Here is an 18,012-nt window from a genome sequence, read left to right on the forward strand (position 1 = left end):
TGCAGACATTCATAGACCGTTTTGAATAAGTCATACAAATAAGCATTGGAATCAAATATAATTGTTGACATTTTAGTATTGTGCACACGCTAGGCAACTCATAAACACATAATACACTGCTCAAAAAAATAAAGGGAAGACTTAAACAACATAATGTAACTCCAAGTCAATCACACTTCTGTGAAATCAAACTGTCCACTTAGGAAGCAACACTGATTGACAATAAATTTCACATGCTGTTGTGAAAATGGAATAGACAAAAAGTGGAAATTATAGGCAATTAGCAAGACACCCCCCAAAAAGGAGTGATTCTGCAGGTGGTGACCACAACCCACTTCTCAGTTCCTATGCTTCCTGGCTGATGTTTTGGTCACTTTTGAATGCTGGCGGTGCTCTCACTCTAGTGGTAGCATGAGACTGAGTCTACAACCCACACAAGTGGCTCAGGTAGTGCAGTTCATCCAGGATGGCACATCAATGCGAGCTGTGGCAAAAAGGTTTGCTGTGTCTGTCAGCGTAGTGTCCAGAGCATGGAGGCGCTACCAGGAGACAGGCCAGTACATCAGGAGACGTGGAGGAGGCCGTAGGAGGGCAACAACCCAGCAGCAGGACCGCTACCTCCGCCTTTGTGCAAGGAGGTGCACTGCCAGAGCCCTGCAAAATGACCTCCAGCAGGCCACAAATGTGCATGTGTCAGCATATGGTCTCACAAGGGGTCTGACGATCTCTGTACCTATTGGCAGTCCGGCTACCTCTGGCGAGCACATGGAGGGCTGTGCGGCCCCACAAAGAAATGCCACCCCACACCATGACTGACCCATCGCCAAACCGGTCATGCTGGAGGATGTTGCATGCAGCAGAACGTTCTCCACGGCGTCTCCAGACTCTGTCACATGTGCTCATGTGCTCAGTGTTAACCTGCTTTCATCTGTGAAGAGCACAGGGCGCCAGTGGCGAATTTGCCAATCTTGGTGTTCTCTGGCAAATGCCAAACGTCCTGCACGGTGTTGGGCTGTAAGCACAACCCCCACCTGTGGACGCCGGGCCCTCATACCACCCTCATGGAGTCTGTTTCTGACCGTTTGAGCAGACACATGCACATTTGTGGCCTGCTGGAGGTCATTTTGCAGGGCGCTGGCAGTGCACCTCCTTGCACAAAGGCGGAGGTAGCGGTCCTGCTGCTGGGTTGTTGCCCTCCTACGGCCTCCTCCACGTCTCCTGATGTACTGGCCTGTCTCCTGGTAGCGCCTCCATGCTCTGGACACTACGCTGACAGACACAGCAAACCTTTTTGCCACAGTTCGCATTGATGTGCCATCCTGGATGAACTGCACTACCTGAGCCACTTGTGTGGGTTGTAGACTCCGTCTCATGCTACCACTAGAGTGAGAGCACCGCCAGCTTTCAAAAGTGACCAAAACATCAGCCAGGAAGCATAGGAACTGAGAAGTGGTCCGTGATCACCACTTGCAGAATCACTCCTTTTTTGGGGTTGTCTTGCTAATTACCTATAATTTCCACATTTTGTCTATTCCATTTGCACAACAGCATGTGACATTTATTGTCAATCAGTGTTGCTTCCTAAGTGGACAGTTTGATTTCACAGAAGTGTGATTGACTTGGAGTTACATTGTGTTGTTTAAGTGTTCCCTTTATTTTTTTGAGCAGTGTATTTTGTCTATGTAGAGATGATGGCAAGGATCTTCAACTAGTAGGCATAAACCACCTGAACATTGACATATATACATTATTTTGTCTATAATTCTTCTCCCCAATTGTCTCATCTCTGCAACTCCCCAACAGGCCCGGGAGAGCCGAAGGACACGCCCTCTGAAACATGACCCGCCAAGCCACACTGCTTATTAACACCTGCTCTCTTAACCCGGAAGCCAGCTGCACCAATGTGTCGGAGGAAACACTGTTGAACTGACGACGGTCAGATTGCAGGCGCCCGGCCCGCACACAAGGAATCAATAGAGTGCAATGAGCCAAGGAAAGCCCCCTGGACAAACCCGGACGATGCTGGGCCAATTGTGCGCAGCCTTACAGGACCCGTTCACAGCCGGCTGTTACACAGCCTGGGATCAAACCCCAGCCTGTCGTGAAGCCTCAACACTGCGATGCAGTGCATTAGACCACCGCGCCACTCGGCAGGCCCTGAACATTGATATTTATAAAATGTTCAAACACCCAGCACTTGGGAAACATAGATCAGGGGTGGCCACCCCTCCTGGAGAGGAAGCAGGACATTCTTCCAGCCATATTTTAAAGAGAGAGTTCACCTAAATTACAAAATATTAAATGTTTGTGTCCTTACCTTGAAAGCAGTCTATGAACAAGGAGACTGCAATCTATGATTTGGTTATCCACTGCCATCAACCATTACTATTTCCTGTGCAGAGCCGTGGTGTACTGGTAACGCTCCCGGCATGTGTTGCATACACCTTTCCACCTGACAACAGGGATCAAACCCTACTTCCAACCTTCCCACTGTTTCTAACATTTGCCTGTCTCCCTATCTCACTTCATTACAGACCTGCCGCTGTGAAATATCTTCTTCATAACCAAAGGTTATCTTCACTGTTATTAGTCATTGAGTTGATTTGGTCATGCGATATTGACCATGGTGAACATGCCCATACCAGTTTTTGTTTTATACAGTATAGAGTATAATCCAATAGGCCTAAATTGTTTAGCTGTGTAGGAATTCCAGTCATATTCAGATTCTTCTTGTGTTTCACATAATATGACTTATAATACCATGATATTATGAAGGAAAGGACACGTGAACGTTCACTTGATATCAAGTTCCCAGTTCTGCCCCATCTTCATTACTCTGAGGGGGCCGTTTCGTACCACATAATGTGGAGACACCCACTTGTTTTTACAATATAGCCAATTGTGACTGCATCTGGCCCATTTAGCAGAAAGCACTCAGTTCTGCCTCCAGGACAAGACCCAAGACAAACATCAACCTGCAGAGTGACACCTGCTTGTTCTGGTCTGGTTAGTCATTTATTCACATCATTCCGTTAACATGTATTTAATTACACTGATCACTGAGGACCTATGACAACCCATCAAGATGGCATATCAGTAGCCTAAGTAAGTGCTTTAGCAATAACAGTATGTTAAGGTTCATTAAAACATATCTTTAAATGTAGCTAAAATAACAAATAGTGTATTAACTTGTAGTATGTTATGAATTATGTTAGCTATCACAGGTACGTAGAACTGAAACGTAACTTTAGAGGAAAATGCTGTATTCAAACTATGAAACCACAATCAAGAAATTCCAATGCTTCTATTACACTGAGCACTTCATTCACTTTTCTTTTCACTGTGAAAGTCAATCCATAAATATGTAGCGTCAAGCATTTTCTTCACTACTGTCTTTCTTCTAACAGTATGAGGACAGCACTTCTAACTCCAGTAGAAAATAAGGTAGAGACCTGTTATCCAAACGTTTTTCCATTAGGGATTATTGTGTGTCACTGGACAGCACATGTAGTGTAGTCTGGGTAATGTGTTGCTCAATGGGGTCTGGGGTGGATGTCTCATGTTCCATCTCTTCTTGGTTCTCTATGGATCCTGTGGAGTCCCTGGACTGCCCCTGTAGTGTAGTCTGGGTAATGTGCTGCTCATTGGGGTCTGTGATGGGTGTCTCATCCAGCTCCTCATCACTCTGGGTGGATGTTTGGTTGGTATCATCTCCTTCTTTCTCTGTGTCTGGTTCCTTCTGCTCTATCCCTTCCTCCTTCATCTCTCCTTCATTTCCCCCCTCATCCTGTGTTTGCACCCATACATCTATTGTGGTCCACTTTCTCATCTATGTTTTCTTTTCTCCTCTTGTCTTTCTCCTCTCTCTGTTTCTTTCTTACTTCCTCTTTGCACTTTCTCATTTCCTTCCGCATCCTTATTTTGTCATCACTCTCCTGGGTGTGGTCTGGGGTGACTAGGTTTTGTTGGGCCGGGTGGGGTCTGGGGTTACTAGGTTTTGTTGGGCCTGGGTGGGGTCTGGGGTGACTAGGTTTTGTTGGGCCTGGGTGTGGTCTGGGGTGACTAGGTTTTGTTGGGCCTGGGTGTGGTCTGGGGTGACTAGGTTTTGTTGGGTCTGGGTGTGGTCTGGGGTGACTAGGTTTTGTTGGGCCTGGGTGTGGTCTGGGGTGACTAGGTTTTGTTGGGCCTGGGTGGGGTCTGGGGTGACTAGGTTTTGTTGGGCCGGGGTGGGGTCTGGGGTGACTAGGTTTTGTTGGGCCGGGGTGGGGTCTGAGGTGACTAGGTTTTGTTGGGCCTGGGTGTGGTCTGGGGTGACTAGGTTTTGTTGGGCCTGGGTGTGGTCTGGGGTGACTAGGTTTTGTTGGGCCTGGGGAGGGTCTGGGGTGACTAGGTTTTGTTGGGCCTGGGTGTGGTCTGGGGTGACTAGGTTTTGTTGGGCCTGGGTGTGGTCTGGGGTGACTAGGTTTTGTTGGGTCTGGGTGTGGTCTGGGGTGACTAGGTCTTGTTGGGCCGGGGTGTGGTCTGGGGTGACTAGGTCTTGTTGGGCCGGGGTGTGGTCTTGGGTGACTGGGTCTTGTTGGGCCTGGGTGTGGTCTGGTGTGACTAGGTTTTGTTGGGCCTGGGTGGGGTCTGGTGTGACTAGGTCTTGTTGGGCATGGGTGGGGTCTGGTGTGACTAGGTCTTGTTGGGGCGGGGTGTGGTCTGGGGTGACTAGGTCTTGTTGGGGCGGGGTGTGGTCTGGTGTGACTAGGCCTTGTTGGGCCTGGGTGGGGTCTGGTGTGACTAGTTTTGGTTGGGCTGGGTTGGGCTTGTCCTGTACAGGCTCTGTGTCTGTCACTGAAACACAGAATGAGAAGATGGGTTGATACAAAACTACACAAACACTATTATATAGACATATTTGTCTTAATGATAACATGACTTACTATGTCATTGTCAGTCTCAATATTGAGTATTATGTTTAATCTATCTGCCATGGGACATAAAATCACCTGTCTGTTTGTCTGAGAGACTGTCATTCTGTCTGTACAGAAGGCTGTGACCCCCACGTTTTGTTGGAGAGAAACATCTTCCAGCTGGTGTAGTGTGCTGTTTCCTGTTTGCATCTGCATTCTGCTTGCTAAACTCTATCCCCTCTTTTACCATTCCTGTACACACAAACATTCATCCCCATTAATGTCATGTATTCAAAGTTCCTCATGCCCAAGGTAATAAACACTGTATAAGAAGAACCTTTTGGTGTAGAAGTTCTATTTCCAGTGTTCTCAGAATGGTCATCCTCAGGATCTTTGTTTCCTATTCAATTAAAACATAAACAAAATAGTTGTATTCAGAAACAGTAAAGTGGTAAGGTGTTAGTTTTGTCCTAAAATATGTGATGCCAAACTAAGTCTATAGCAATAGAACTAAGGTGGAGACCTGTTATCCAAACTTTAGTGTCATCTCAAAAACACTGTTTTTTTTAGTAAAAACAGTGAAACAGTGACATACAGCTTTCCCAGAATTCTACTGGGGTTTTTGCATTAGGGATTATTGTGAGTCACTGGACTACCCTGTAGTGTAGTCTTGGTATTGTGTTGCTCAATGGGGTCTGGGGTGGATGTCTCATGTTCCATCTCTTCTTGGTTCTCTATGGATCCTGTGGAGTCCCTGGACTGCCCCTGTAGTGTAGTCTGGGTAATGTGCTGCTCATTGGAGTCTGTGATGGGTGTCTCATCCATCTCCTCATCACTCTGGGTGGATGTTTGGTTGGTATCATCTCCTTCTTTCTCTGTGTCTGGTTCCTTCTGCTCTATCCCTTCCTCCTTCATCTCTCCTTCATTTCCCCCCTCATCCTCTGTGTTTGCACCCATACATCTATTGTGGTCCACTTTCTCATCTCTGTTTTCTTTTCTCCTCTTGTCTTTCTCCTCTCTCTGTCTCTTTATTACTTCCTCTTTGCACTTTCCCATTTTCTTCCACATCCTTATTTTGTCTTTACTCTCCTGGGTGTGGTCTGGGGTGACTAGGTCTTGTTGGGCCGGGGTGGGGTCTAGGGTGACTAGGTCTTGTTGGGCCAGGGTGGGGTCTGGTGTGACTAGGTCTTGTTGGGGCGGGGTGTGGTCTGGGGTGACTAGGTCTTGTTGGGCCGGGGTGTGGTCTGGGGTGACTGGGTCTTGTTGGGCCTGGGTGTGTTCTGGGGTGACTGGGTCTTGTTGGGCCTGGGTGTGGTCTGGTGTGACTAGGTTTTGTTGGGCCTGGGTGGGGTCTGGTGTGACTAGGTCTTGTTGGGCATGGGTGGGGTCTGGTGTGACTAGGTCTTGTTGGGGCGGGGTGTGGTCTGGGGTGACTAGGTCTTGTTGGGCCGGGGTGTGGTCTTGGGTGACTAGGGCTTGTTGGGCCGGGTTGGGCTTGTCCTGTACAGGCTCTGTGTCTGTCACTGAAACACAGAATGAGAAGATGGGTTGATACAAGACTACACAAACACTATTATATAGACATATTTGTTTTAATGATAACATTACTTATGTCATTGTCAGTCTCAATATTGAGTATTGTGTTTAACCTATCTGCCATGGGACATAAAATCACCTGTCTGTTTGTCTGAGAGACTGTCATTCTGTCTGTACAGAAGGCTGTGACCCCCACGTTTTGTTGGAGAGAAACATCTTCCAGCTGGTGTAGTGTGCTGTTTCCTGTTTGCATCTGCATCCTGCTTGTTAAACAGCCTTACCTGCTCTTTCACCTTTCCTGTACACACAAAAACATTCATCCCCATTAATATCATATGTATTCAAAGTTCCTTATGCCCAAGGTAATAAACACTATATAAGGAGAACCTTTTGGTGTAGAAGTTCTATTTCCAGTGTTCTCAGAATGGTCATCCTCAGGATCTTTGTTTCCTATTCAATTAAAACATAAACTAAATAGTTGTATTCAGAAACAGTAAAGTGGTAAGGTGTTAGTGTTGTCTTAAAATGTATGTGATGCCAAATTAGGTCTATAGCAATAGAACTCATGTTCAAAATTACATTTTTACAGCTAAAACAACCTTGTACTGTAACTTCCATCAGTCCCGTCTCCTCTTGAGATGTTCTCAGTGCAGCTTCAGCCGCTGGTCATCCACCACAGAGTGGAAAAGACAAGAGGGATAAAGGACAGAATTAGACATAGGGAAGTGATGTGGGTGAACATCCTGTAACATGTATATGTCTAACCAGAAATACTATGTATGTACTTTGTTTTGTTTGCTGGATGTACTATTTCCTCTTCCCTTTTCAACTCTAATCTCAGATCCAAAGACAACGACCTTGTAACAAGTCAGCTGGCGTCATTGGGACTGTGATCATCTGAAAGCTCAGCACACGTCAGGGGAGTAGGGAGGAAATGGATTGACTCTGGTCTAGCCAGATCATTATAATGAGGGGATTTTTCTCCCAATAATACTGAACTATGCCCCATATATGTCCTGGAACTAAAGGTTGGCCTTGATTTTTAATAGGACATAGGAGGGTCTTACGTTTCTTGCCTTTCTTCCAGTACCACAAGAGAAATGCCAGAACGGCAACTAAGACGAGGAGAAGGAGGATGGACAGGACCACAGCCAGGACACTGGATGAGCCTTCCTCTGCACAGAAACACCATTAAAACAACTTGGATCAGCAGCATTTCCACACTTAATAAGACATGAATTAAGCAGTCATAACACTATGAATCATATAGTAATGTGATTGTAACGTATGAATATCCTGGATCTGCAAAAAAGATGTTTAGCATGCTCAATATAACATTGTATTCACAAGAATCTCATTCTGTCTTTCTGAACCATGTTCTCACTATCAATAAATGTACAGAATCTACATGCAAATGTGTTGGCAGCTTTAAATAATACATCCAAACTGTGAACATGAGAGAATGAAAGTGAGAGTATGATGTATTACTGTAACTACAGTTTAGAAGTGTTATCTTACCAGTGTAGCAGTCCTTCAGGGTGAACTCTGCAGTTCTCTCACTAACAGGGTTTTTCACCACACATGTGTAGACAGACTCCTGGTTCTCAGAATCCTGGTTCTCCCCCCCAGGTATGAACAGTTCAGGTCCAGGACTCTCTGACCCCTCTGGAATCCTCCAGATGAACTGGGTCAGGGGCTGGAGGTCAGCTGAGCACAGCAGGGTTCTGTTCATGTTCTCTGGGGTTGTGTTGGCGACCACACAGGTTACGCTGGGCTGTGCCACATTATCTACACACATGTGCACACACACACACACACACACACACACACACACACACACACACACACACACACACACACACACACACACACACACACACACACACACACACAGCAAAGTCAGTTCAACTGATCTGAGGAGAGGTGTGTCTTGGTGTGGGTGAAAACCTGTCCAGCAACTTTGAACATTTGTAATAAATATGTATTGATGATAAGGGGGAGTTTCAATATCACACTGGAACAAGATTTTAAGAGCTAGGTGAGAATATGTGGGTCCTGACTCATTAGATACAGTAACCAAGGTATACAATTAGATTTTGTTTTACTCTACTAGCATCACTTAATCAGACGTTGTTTAGGCTTAATGATAATTTTTTTTAAACGTCCTTACTGATACTGTAAATAAACACACTGTATACACACAAACCTGACATGCAGGCCTTTAAACAGCAACATTACACACTTACCAATAACGTCCACCTCATGTTGAGAGTACTGCAGCATGCCCTTGACGACAGCCTCTAACTCATAGGGCCCACTGTCTGCATCAGTGAGACCTTTGACAGTTAGCGCTCCAGAGCCCCAGTCCAGGATGGTCCTGCCTTTATACCTGCCATACTCCACATTCTGACTCCCATCAAACTCCACCACCTTGTTCCCATTGTGTTTCCACAGGATGTCCTGAGGCTGTCCTGAGACCTTGGGGGTCAGGGTGATCTCTCCTCCCAGGCCACCATACTGCTGTTCACCTGTCACCTCCACTGAGCACAGAAACAGAAGGATCAGGTGAAAACACATTGAAAACACCCAACTTCTGTGGCTGTAATGTAATGTAGGCTAATGGTCTTCTTTGAGACCACTAAGGACAGTTCAGGTATCAGCAGTGTTTGAGTTTGAGTTTATTTTTACAGGGACAGTGCACATGAATCAACGTTTCAGTAAAAGTGCCGGTTTTAGCCAGCCAGCTAATTTTCAACCGCAGTCCCTGGGCAGGTTATTAAAAACAATTACAATATAGACAATCATTGAGCAGTGAGCACACACAGAGCAACATAGGACAAGCAAGACATAGCATACAGACAGAGCAACATAGAACAAAAAGCAGCAAGACAAAATTCATAAAAGCAACAAAGTGTTTCCACACCTCACAAGCTACAGACAACAGACAACATGGAAAGCGGCAATACGCAGCTAGGGACCATGTTCACAAATCTGATTGACCTTTAGCCATGTCTTCATGCATTTTGTGAAAGTATGATATGTGGTGCAGTTATGTGTGTCTGATGGCAGTGTATTCCAGACATGGGAAGCTCTCACAGAGAAAGCGGATTTACTAAAGGTGCTTTTCCTTAAGGGAACTATACAGTCACCTCTCATGGCAGACCTTGTGGATCTGCTGCCATATGTTTGGGTTTTCTGTTTAACAAAAATACTGAGTGGAGGGGGAGCCAGGCTATTTAGGATCTTGAATACAAGAAGGTGTATTGCACAAGATTTTCCCAACTCAGGAGCTCATGCTTTCTGAGGATGTAACAGTGATGATGGCTATTGGGCTTCCTATCAAGCACTTTGAGAGCCTGTTTGTAGACAGACTGAATAGGTTTTAATGTTGTACAGCAGCTTGGGCCCAACTAGTCAAGCAGTATGTTAAGTGGGGAAGTATCATAGATTTGAAGGACAGTTTTGCTACCTCTGTAGTCAAACAATTTCGTATAAATCGGAAATTAGCTAGGTTGAATTTGGTTATCTGAATTACCTTTTTCACCTACTTTTTAAAAGAGAAGTTGGAATCAAGTATGCTGCCAAGGTACTTAAAATCAGATACTACCTGGAGCTTCTCCCCTGACACATAGACATCTGGCTCAGTAGCATCTGTTGACCTCTTTGTGAAGAACATGCAAACAGTTTTTTTCACATTGAGATGCAAACACGAGTCACTGAGCCACTTTGTAACCTGGACAATTACAGTAGTGAGTTCTTGTGTAGCTTGTTGTTTGCTCTTTGCATGCACATATATCACTGTATCATCTGCATACATTTGAACTTCAGACCCAGTACAGAAAGAAGGCAGATCATTAATGTACAGGCTGAACAGGAGGGGCCCCAGTATTGACCCTTGGGTCCACATCATAGCTAAGAGTGGGCGACAGCTCATTGCTCACTCTGACACACTGAGTTCTGCCTTCAAGGTACGATTTCATCCATCTCAAGGCATCGGGGGAAAAGTTGAACTTGGACAATTTTGTGATGAGAATCTCACAGTATCAGTCAGACATCCCACTTATTCAACCTTGTTGGTAATCTCCCACTATACTTCTCTCCTCTGCAATGATTGGCCAGGGAGGGATTGTAGACCTTGTATCTTGATATATCATTAACTTAGCCATGCATGGAGAGACATATCGTCAACTCTATCGAAACTCTAGTCAGGTACTTCAACTCCATGATAATTTTATCCACGGAGTTGCGAGCAAAGTAGAGTTTTTGAAATGAACCTCTGACTCCTTTAAGTCACTATGCAATCGATACTTAAAAAATGGAACTTACTGTGTACCTATGTTTGTCCTCTGTTGTTGCGTACCTTTGTTTGCTGAAATCCATACTTTAAAAAAAAAGTTCATCAAATACAACCACCAACTTTTTCCTTGTTGAGATTCAATTGGCACATGCACATTCGAGCTGAGTTGCCATCTTAGAGCAACAGCAACGAGGAAACAGTCCGTGGTTGTATTTGATTAACGTTTTATTAAAAAGTACAGATTTCGCTAGCTGTGCCACCAGAGACTCTGGGTTCACACCCAGGCTCTGTCGCAGTCGGCCGTGACCGGGAGGTCCGTGGGGCGATGCACAATTGGCCTAGCGTCGTCTGGGTTAGGGAGGGTCTGGCCGGTAGGGATATCCTTGTCTCATCGAACACCAGTGACCCCTGTGGTGGGTCGGACGCAGTGCGCGCTAACCAAGGTCGCCAGGTGCAAGGTGGCTTCCGGGTTGGATGCGCGCTGTGTTAAGAAGCAGTGCGGCTTGGTTGGGTTGTGTTTCGGAGGACGCATGGCTTTCGACCTTCGTCTCTCCCGAGCCCGTATGGGAGTTGTAGCGATGAGACAAGATAGTAACTACTAACAATTGGATACCACAAAATTGGGGAGAAATAGGGGGGTTAAATAAAAATAAATAAAAAAAGTACAGATTTCAGCACAAAAAGAAAGGCATGCAAATACAGAGGACAAACATATGTAAACGGTAAGGGTTTAATAATGTACTTTTGTAAAGTACTGACTGCATAGCGACTTGAAGGAGTCTGAGGTTCATTTAAAAAAACAAAAGTCTGCGCTCAACTCTGTGGTTGAAATCACCATGGAGTTGAGGTACTTGGCAATCGAAACCAAAGATGTATATAAGCCCTGGATTGCTGATGCTATGTATTGGCTATTGAGAGGCCATTGTAGTTGGGATAGTAATATTAGTACTCTCTAAAGTAAAATACTATATTTCTCTCTCAGGCTGATACAGAGAGTGTCACGATCGTGTGGCGGATTGACGGACCAAAACGCAGCATTTGGAAAATAAGCCATCTTCTTTTATTTTAAAGACGACGAAAAATAAACACGAAACACTTAATACAAACTAACAAAAACAACAAACGATCGTGAAGCTAATAAACGATGTGCACACACTGGCTACAAACGTTCTGACATAGACAACGCTAGACACCTGTACTCAACACAAACCCATATACTACACCCAACAACCCCTTTACCATAGAATCACCCAAAAACAACAACACACAAACATTCCCCATGTCACACCCTGACCTAACTAAAATAATAAAGAAAACAAAGAATACTAAGGCCAGGGCGTGACATAACCCCCCCCTTAAGGTGCGAACTCCGGGCGCACCATTAACCAGTCTAGGGGAGGGTCTGGGTGGGCTTCCATCCACGGTGGCGGCTCCGGCTCTGGTCGTGGTCCCCACGTCACCACAGTCCCTAACCACCTCCTTAGCTTCCTCCAAATGACCCCCCTCCACATTAACCCCATTGCATTAAGGGGCAGTTCTGGACTAAGGGGCAGCTCCGGACTAAGGGGCAGTACCAGGGTAAGGGGCAGTACCAGGGTAAGGGGCAGTACCAGGGTCAGGGGCAGTACCAGGGTCAGGGGCAGCACCAGGGTAAGGGGCAGCACCAGGGTAAGGGGCAGCACCAGGATAAGGGGCAGCACCAGGATAAGGGGCAGCACCAGGATAAGGGGCAGCTCCGGACTGAGGAATGGCAGCTCCGGACTGAGGGACTGCAGCTCCGGACTGAGGGACTGCAGCTCCGGACTGAGGGACTGCAGCTCCGGACTGAGGGATGGCCCATGGCTAGCTGACGGATCTGGCTGCTCATGGCTGGCTGACGGATCTGGCTGCTCATGGCTGGCTGACGGATCTGGCTGCTCATGGCTGGCTGACGGATCTGGCTGCTCATGGCTAGCTGACGGATCTGGCTGCTCATGGCTAGCTGACGGATCTGGCTGCTCATGGCTGGCTGACGGATCTGGCTGCTCATGGCTGGCTGACGGATCTGGCTGCTCATGGCTGGCTGACGGATCTGGCTGCTCATGGCTAGCTGACGGATCTGGCTGCTCATGGCTAGCTGACGGATCTGGCTGCTCATGGCTAGCTGACGGATCTGGCTGCTCATGGCTAGCTGACGGATCTGGCTGCTCATGGCTAGCTGACGGATCTGGCTGCTCATGGCTAGCTGACGGATCTGGCTGCTCATGGCTAGCTGACGGATCTGGCTGCTCATGGCTAGCTGACGGATCTGGCTGCTCGTGGCTGGCTGACGGATCTGGCTGCTCATGGCTGGCTGACGGATCTGGCTGCTCATGGCTGGCTGACTGATCTGGCTGCTCCTGTCTGATTGGCGGCTCTGGCAGATCCTGTCTGGTTGGCGGTTCTGGCAGATCCTGTCTGGTTGGCGGCTCTGGCAGATCCTGTCTGGTTGGCGGCTCTGGCAGATCCTGTCTGGTTGGCGGCTCTGGCAGATCCTGTCTGGTTGGCGGCTCTGGCAGATCCTGTCTGACGGACGGCTCTAGCGGCTCCTGTCTGGCTTGCGGCTCTAGCGGCTCCTGTCTGGCGGACGGCTCAGTGGGCTCATGGCAGACGGGCGGCTTTGCAGGCTCATTGCAGACGGGCGGCTTTGCAGGCTCATTGCAGACGGATGGCTCAGATGGCGCTGGGGAGACGGATGGCTCAGATGGCGCTGGGGAGACGGATGGCTCAGATGGCGCTGGGGAGACGGATGGCTCAGATGGCGCTGGGGAGACGGATGGCTCAGATGGCGCTTGGCAGACGGGCAGTTCAGTCATCGCTGTGCAGACGGCAGACTCCTGCCGGCTGAGGCGCACTGTAGGCCTGGTGCGTGGTGCCGGGACTGGTGGCACCGGGCTGGGGACACGCATCTCAGGGCTAGTGCGGGGAGCAGCAACAGGACGCACAGGACTCTGGGGACACACAGGAGGCTTGGTGCGTGGTTTAGGCACTGGTGGTAAAGGGCTGGAGACACGCACCATATAGCTAGTGCGTGGAGGAGGCACTGGTGGTACTGGGTTGGGGCGGGGAGGTGGCGCCGGAAATACCGGACCGTGCAGGCGTACTGGCTCCCTTGAACGCCGAGCCTGCCCAACCTTACCTGGTTGTATGCTCCCCGTCGCCTGACCAGTGCGGGGAGGTGGAATAACCCGCACCGGCCTATGTAGGTGAACCGGGGACACCATGCGTAAGGCTGGTGCCATGTACGCCGGCCCGAGGAGACGCACTGGTGACCAGATGCGTTGGGCCGGCTTCATGACATACGGCTCAACGCTCAGTCTAGCCCGGCCGATACGTGGAGCTGAAATGTACCGAACCGGGCTATGCACGCGTACAGGAGACACCGTGCGCTCTACTGCGTAACACGGTGTCTGCCCGTACTCTCGCTCTCCACGGTAAGTACAGGGAGTAGGCGCAGGTTTCCTACCTGACTTCGCCACACTCCCTTTAAGGCCCCCCCCAAGAAATTTTTGGGTTGTACTCACGGGCTTCCAGCCTTGTCTCCGTGCTGCCTCCTCATATCGCCTCTCGGCTTTAGCTGCCTCCAGCTCTTCACGAGGAAGGCGATATTCTCCCGGTTGTGCCCACGGCCCCTTACCATCCAGTATCTCCTCCCATGTCCACGAATCCTGTGTAGGTGGGTCCTGTTGCCGCTTTCCATGCCGCTTGGTCCTGTAATGGTGAGTAGTTCTGTCACGATCGTGTGGCGGATTGACGGACCAAAACGCAGCATTTGGAAAATAAGCCATCTTCTTTTATTTTAAAGACGACGAAAAATAAACACGAAACACTTAATACAAACTAACAAAAACAACAAACGATCGTGAAGCTAATAAACGATGTGCACACACTGGCTACAAACGTTCTGACATAGACAACGCTAGACACCTGTACTCAACACAAACCCATATACTACACCCAACAACCCCTTTACCATAGAATCACCCAAAAACAACAACACACAAACATTCCCCATGTCACACCCTGACCTAACTAAAATAATAAAGAAAACAAAGAATACTAAGGCCAGGGCGTGACAGAGAGACTCATCCATACTTTATTACAAGCAGGCTTGACTACTGTAATGCTCTCCTGTCTGGTCTACCCAAGAAAGCCATTGGTCAACTCCAAAGCATACAGAACGCTGCAGCATAGATACTGACCAAGACCAGACGTAGAGCGCACATTACACCTTTTTTAAGGTCTCTGCACTGGCTGGCTGTGAGTTTTAGAATACATTTTAAGATTCTGCTGTTGGTTTTTAAATTAATCCACAATTGTGCATCACAATACATGCCAGACATGCTTTTAAGTAATTTACCCAGTAGGTCCCTTTTAACTATCCCAAAGCCTTGGACCAAGAGGCATGAAGAGGCAACCTTTAGTTATTATGCCCCCACACTCTGGAAGAGCCTGCTAGAGAACCTGAGGGGTGCCGAAACTGTGGACATAAATGCATGTTTGTTGTTGTTGAGGAGTGCCAAGTTGACTGCGCATTTATACACACCATTGATCAAAACTAATCGTCAAACTCAACTCTGGACCTCAAAGCCAGTTCCAGTGCTTGTTTTCATTGTTCCCCTCTAATCAGGGAGTAATTTAGACCTGGCACACCAGGTGGGTGCAATTAATTATCAGGTAGAAGAGAAAACCAGCAGGCTCTGGACCTCGTAGGGTAAGAGTTGAGCACCCCTGCCTAGTAAAATAAATGATAAACTATTTCGTAGTAAACAGAGGCCTATGTCTATACTTGGGCTCCCAAATGGAACAGATGTCTAAGGCACTGCATCTCAGTGCAAGAGGTGTCACTACAGTCCCTGGTTTGAATCCAGGCTGTATCACATCTGGCGGTGATTGGGAGTCCCAATCATTGTAAATAAGAATTTGTTCTTAACTGATTTGCCTAGTTAAATAAAGGTTAAATAAAAAAAGTATTAGAAATGACGTTCACTCCCTAAGAGTGTACAGTATACAGTATTAATAAACCTGTAGCTTTGACGGAAGTGTTCATTTGTTACCATGCATGTGATGTCAACATATTTGTAACCTAGGTTTTATGTTATTTATTTTATGATGCATCATCATCATGATCATCAATCATCATGTTGTTGTATTTCCTGTTTAACCAACACAATAGGGTCGTCACTAGCTAGCCACAAAGTCATTAACCCTGCCTATTTCTTTGGCCCAGCGTCGCCCGAGTTTGGCCGGGGTAGGCCGTCATTGTAAATAATAATTTGTTCTTAACTGACTTGCCTAGTTAAATAAATCTCAAATAAAAATATAAAAAATAAAGACTTTTTTCTGTACACTCAAAGCAGTGTGATTAGAGTTACACTATAACATGTTAAGTTACTACTGAATGACTAATTATCGACTGGACCAGACTGAGCGGCTGAACAGACCTAGGGCTAATAATGCTCCCTGGTCGGGATACAGTGCACAAGGACAAATTACTTTGCTACAAATCAATAACCGGGAAAAACTTAGTATAGGCTACTCACCGAGAAAATAAGCCAAAAACGGTATGATAACTTTCCCAAAAAAGCTGACTGCCATTTCCTTCGGTCCGAGTTTTACACTTCTGTATGCTAGTAAGTAAAAGTGAAAGTACACGTTCCAGTTATCATTCCATCTGGAACTCCCCGGGAATGTTTCAAAGGATAAACAAAATTATGGACGACAACCTTACATATAGTCTAAATCCGAACACATAGATTTATCCTAACTTCGAAAGCAAACAAGGAGTCGAGAGCTCTTATTCCGATGCGACGTTGGCTACCTGCACACAGGTAAAGTAACCTACTACGCAGGGTTGCCAGGGTCAAAATCAAATGTCTACTAAACACGATGTCTCAAAACCCGCCCAAAAGGCCTGAAAGCGAGCCATTTCTTATTTTTTTTGCAGCAAAATATGAGTTTCTACATTAGGCAATAAAACCGGTTTCCATAACGCCATCGAGCGAATTAAGAAGGACTATCGACTTTATTTGTAAAGATGTAGGAGCCCTATTCGGACGGGATTAGTTTTACTGGGGGAGGTCGGGTAATGTAATTTTGTCCACTAGCTTAAACATCACATCTGTCATTTTAGTCCCATCCGAATCTGCCATATATATCATTGACATGGCAGGAGAGTAACAATTCCATCCAGAATAACCTACAGTTTTTTGGCAAACTACTAAATCCTCTGATAATACTAGTCCCGTGCGAATTGACATCCCCGGGTCATGAGTTTTACAGGTGTTGCTCTCGGTTTGCGCTATAAAACAATAACTGATTCAATAAATTGGACCAAGTGCTGCGCATAGCATATATATGACGGGCCTCTATCAGTTTTCACAGTGAATTCATTTGTTTATACGTTTTGTGCGAATGAATTGAACATCGGTGAATGCATCTTAAACAAATATTGCCCCTATTTATTGCAACCCCTGGTGTTAATAGATTTCAAAGCAGCATACAACTGAGGAAATTACAAGTTCACTTTCTCATCCATAGCTTAAAAACGCATATCAAGTGCAAATGCCCTGTTTGGCTCACATCTGAAGTATTCAATATAAAACGCAACATAGTACCACCACCTTTGAAGGTTTTCATTAACCTCTGCTCAGACTTAAATAGCAATGTTCCAAGAACCTCCACTAGGGTGACTGTAGTATACTCAAACGGAGAAAAAGGAGACACGAGGGTACCCCACACTAATTTTAGATCCCAATGTGTCTTTGTTTTCATACTGTATGCTGTCACTCATTACTATCTCCTTTGCAATCTTCTCATGTATTTTCTTGGAATCTGTCCATATGTAACAGTATAACTTTAGTACGTTCCCTCGCCCCGACCCGGGCGCGAACCAGGGACCCTCTGCACACATCAACAACAGTCACCCACGAAGCGTCGTTACCCATCGCTCCACAACAGCCACGGCCCTTGCAGAGCAAGGTGCAACACTACTTCTAGGTTTCAGAGCAAGTGACGTAACTGATTGAAACGCTAGTAGCGCGTACCCGCTAACGAGCTAGCCATTTCACATCCGTTACACTCACCCCTCTTTCAACCTCCTCCTTTTCCGCAGCAACCAGTGATCCGGGTCAACAGCATCAATGTAACAGTATAACTTTAGACACACCCCTCGCCCCGACCTCGGGCGCAAACCAGGGACCCTCTGCACACATCAACAACGGTGGCCCACGAAGCATCGTTACCCATCGCTCCACAAAGGCCACG

General features: G+C 46.8%; 1 protein-coding gene across 3 annotated transcripts; it reads right to left on the bottom strand.

The window, feature by feature from the left end:
• Positions 1–3,006: 3,006 nt before the first annotated feature.
• On the bottom strand, positions 3,007–16,632 carry LOC129821003 (cell surface glycoprotein 1-like). Of its 3 annotated transcripts, XM_055878198.1 has the most exons (11): positions 16,290–16,632; positions 8,678–8,971; positions 7,950–8,219; positions 7,499–7,606; positions 7,031–7,093; positions 6,819–6,881; positions 6,571–6,729; positions 5,552–6,418; positions 5,233–5,295; positions 4,992–5,147; positions 3,007–4,836 (listed from the first exon to the last, which is right to left on the bottom strand). In XM_055878198.1, the coding sequence occupies exons 1-11, from the start codon at positions 16,342–16,344 to the stop codon at positions 3,956–3,958; spliced, it is 2,979 nt and encodes a 992-aa protein (XP_055734173.1). In that variant the 5' UTR covers positions 16,345–16,632; the 3' UTR covers positions 3,007–3,955. The 3 variants fall into 3 exon arrangements, with proteins under 3 accessions (XP_055734173.1, XP_055734175.1, XP_055734174.1); XM_055878200.1 differs by lacking the exon at positions 6,571–6,729; XM_055878199.1 differs by lacking the exon at positions 4,992–5,147 and having other exon boundaries at positions 16,290–16,631.
• Positions 16,633–18,012: the final 1,380 nt, after the last annotated feature.

Source organism: Salvelinus fontinalis, chromosome 23, assembly GCF_029448725.1.
Source record: "Salvelinus fontinalis isolate EN_2023a chromosome 23, ASM2944872v1, whole genome shotgun sequence".
NCBI lineage: Eukaryota > Metazoa > Chordata > Actinopteri > Salmoniformes > Salmonidae > Salvelinus > Salvelinus fontinalis.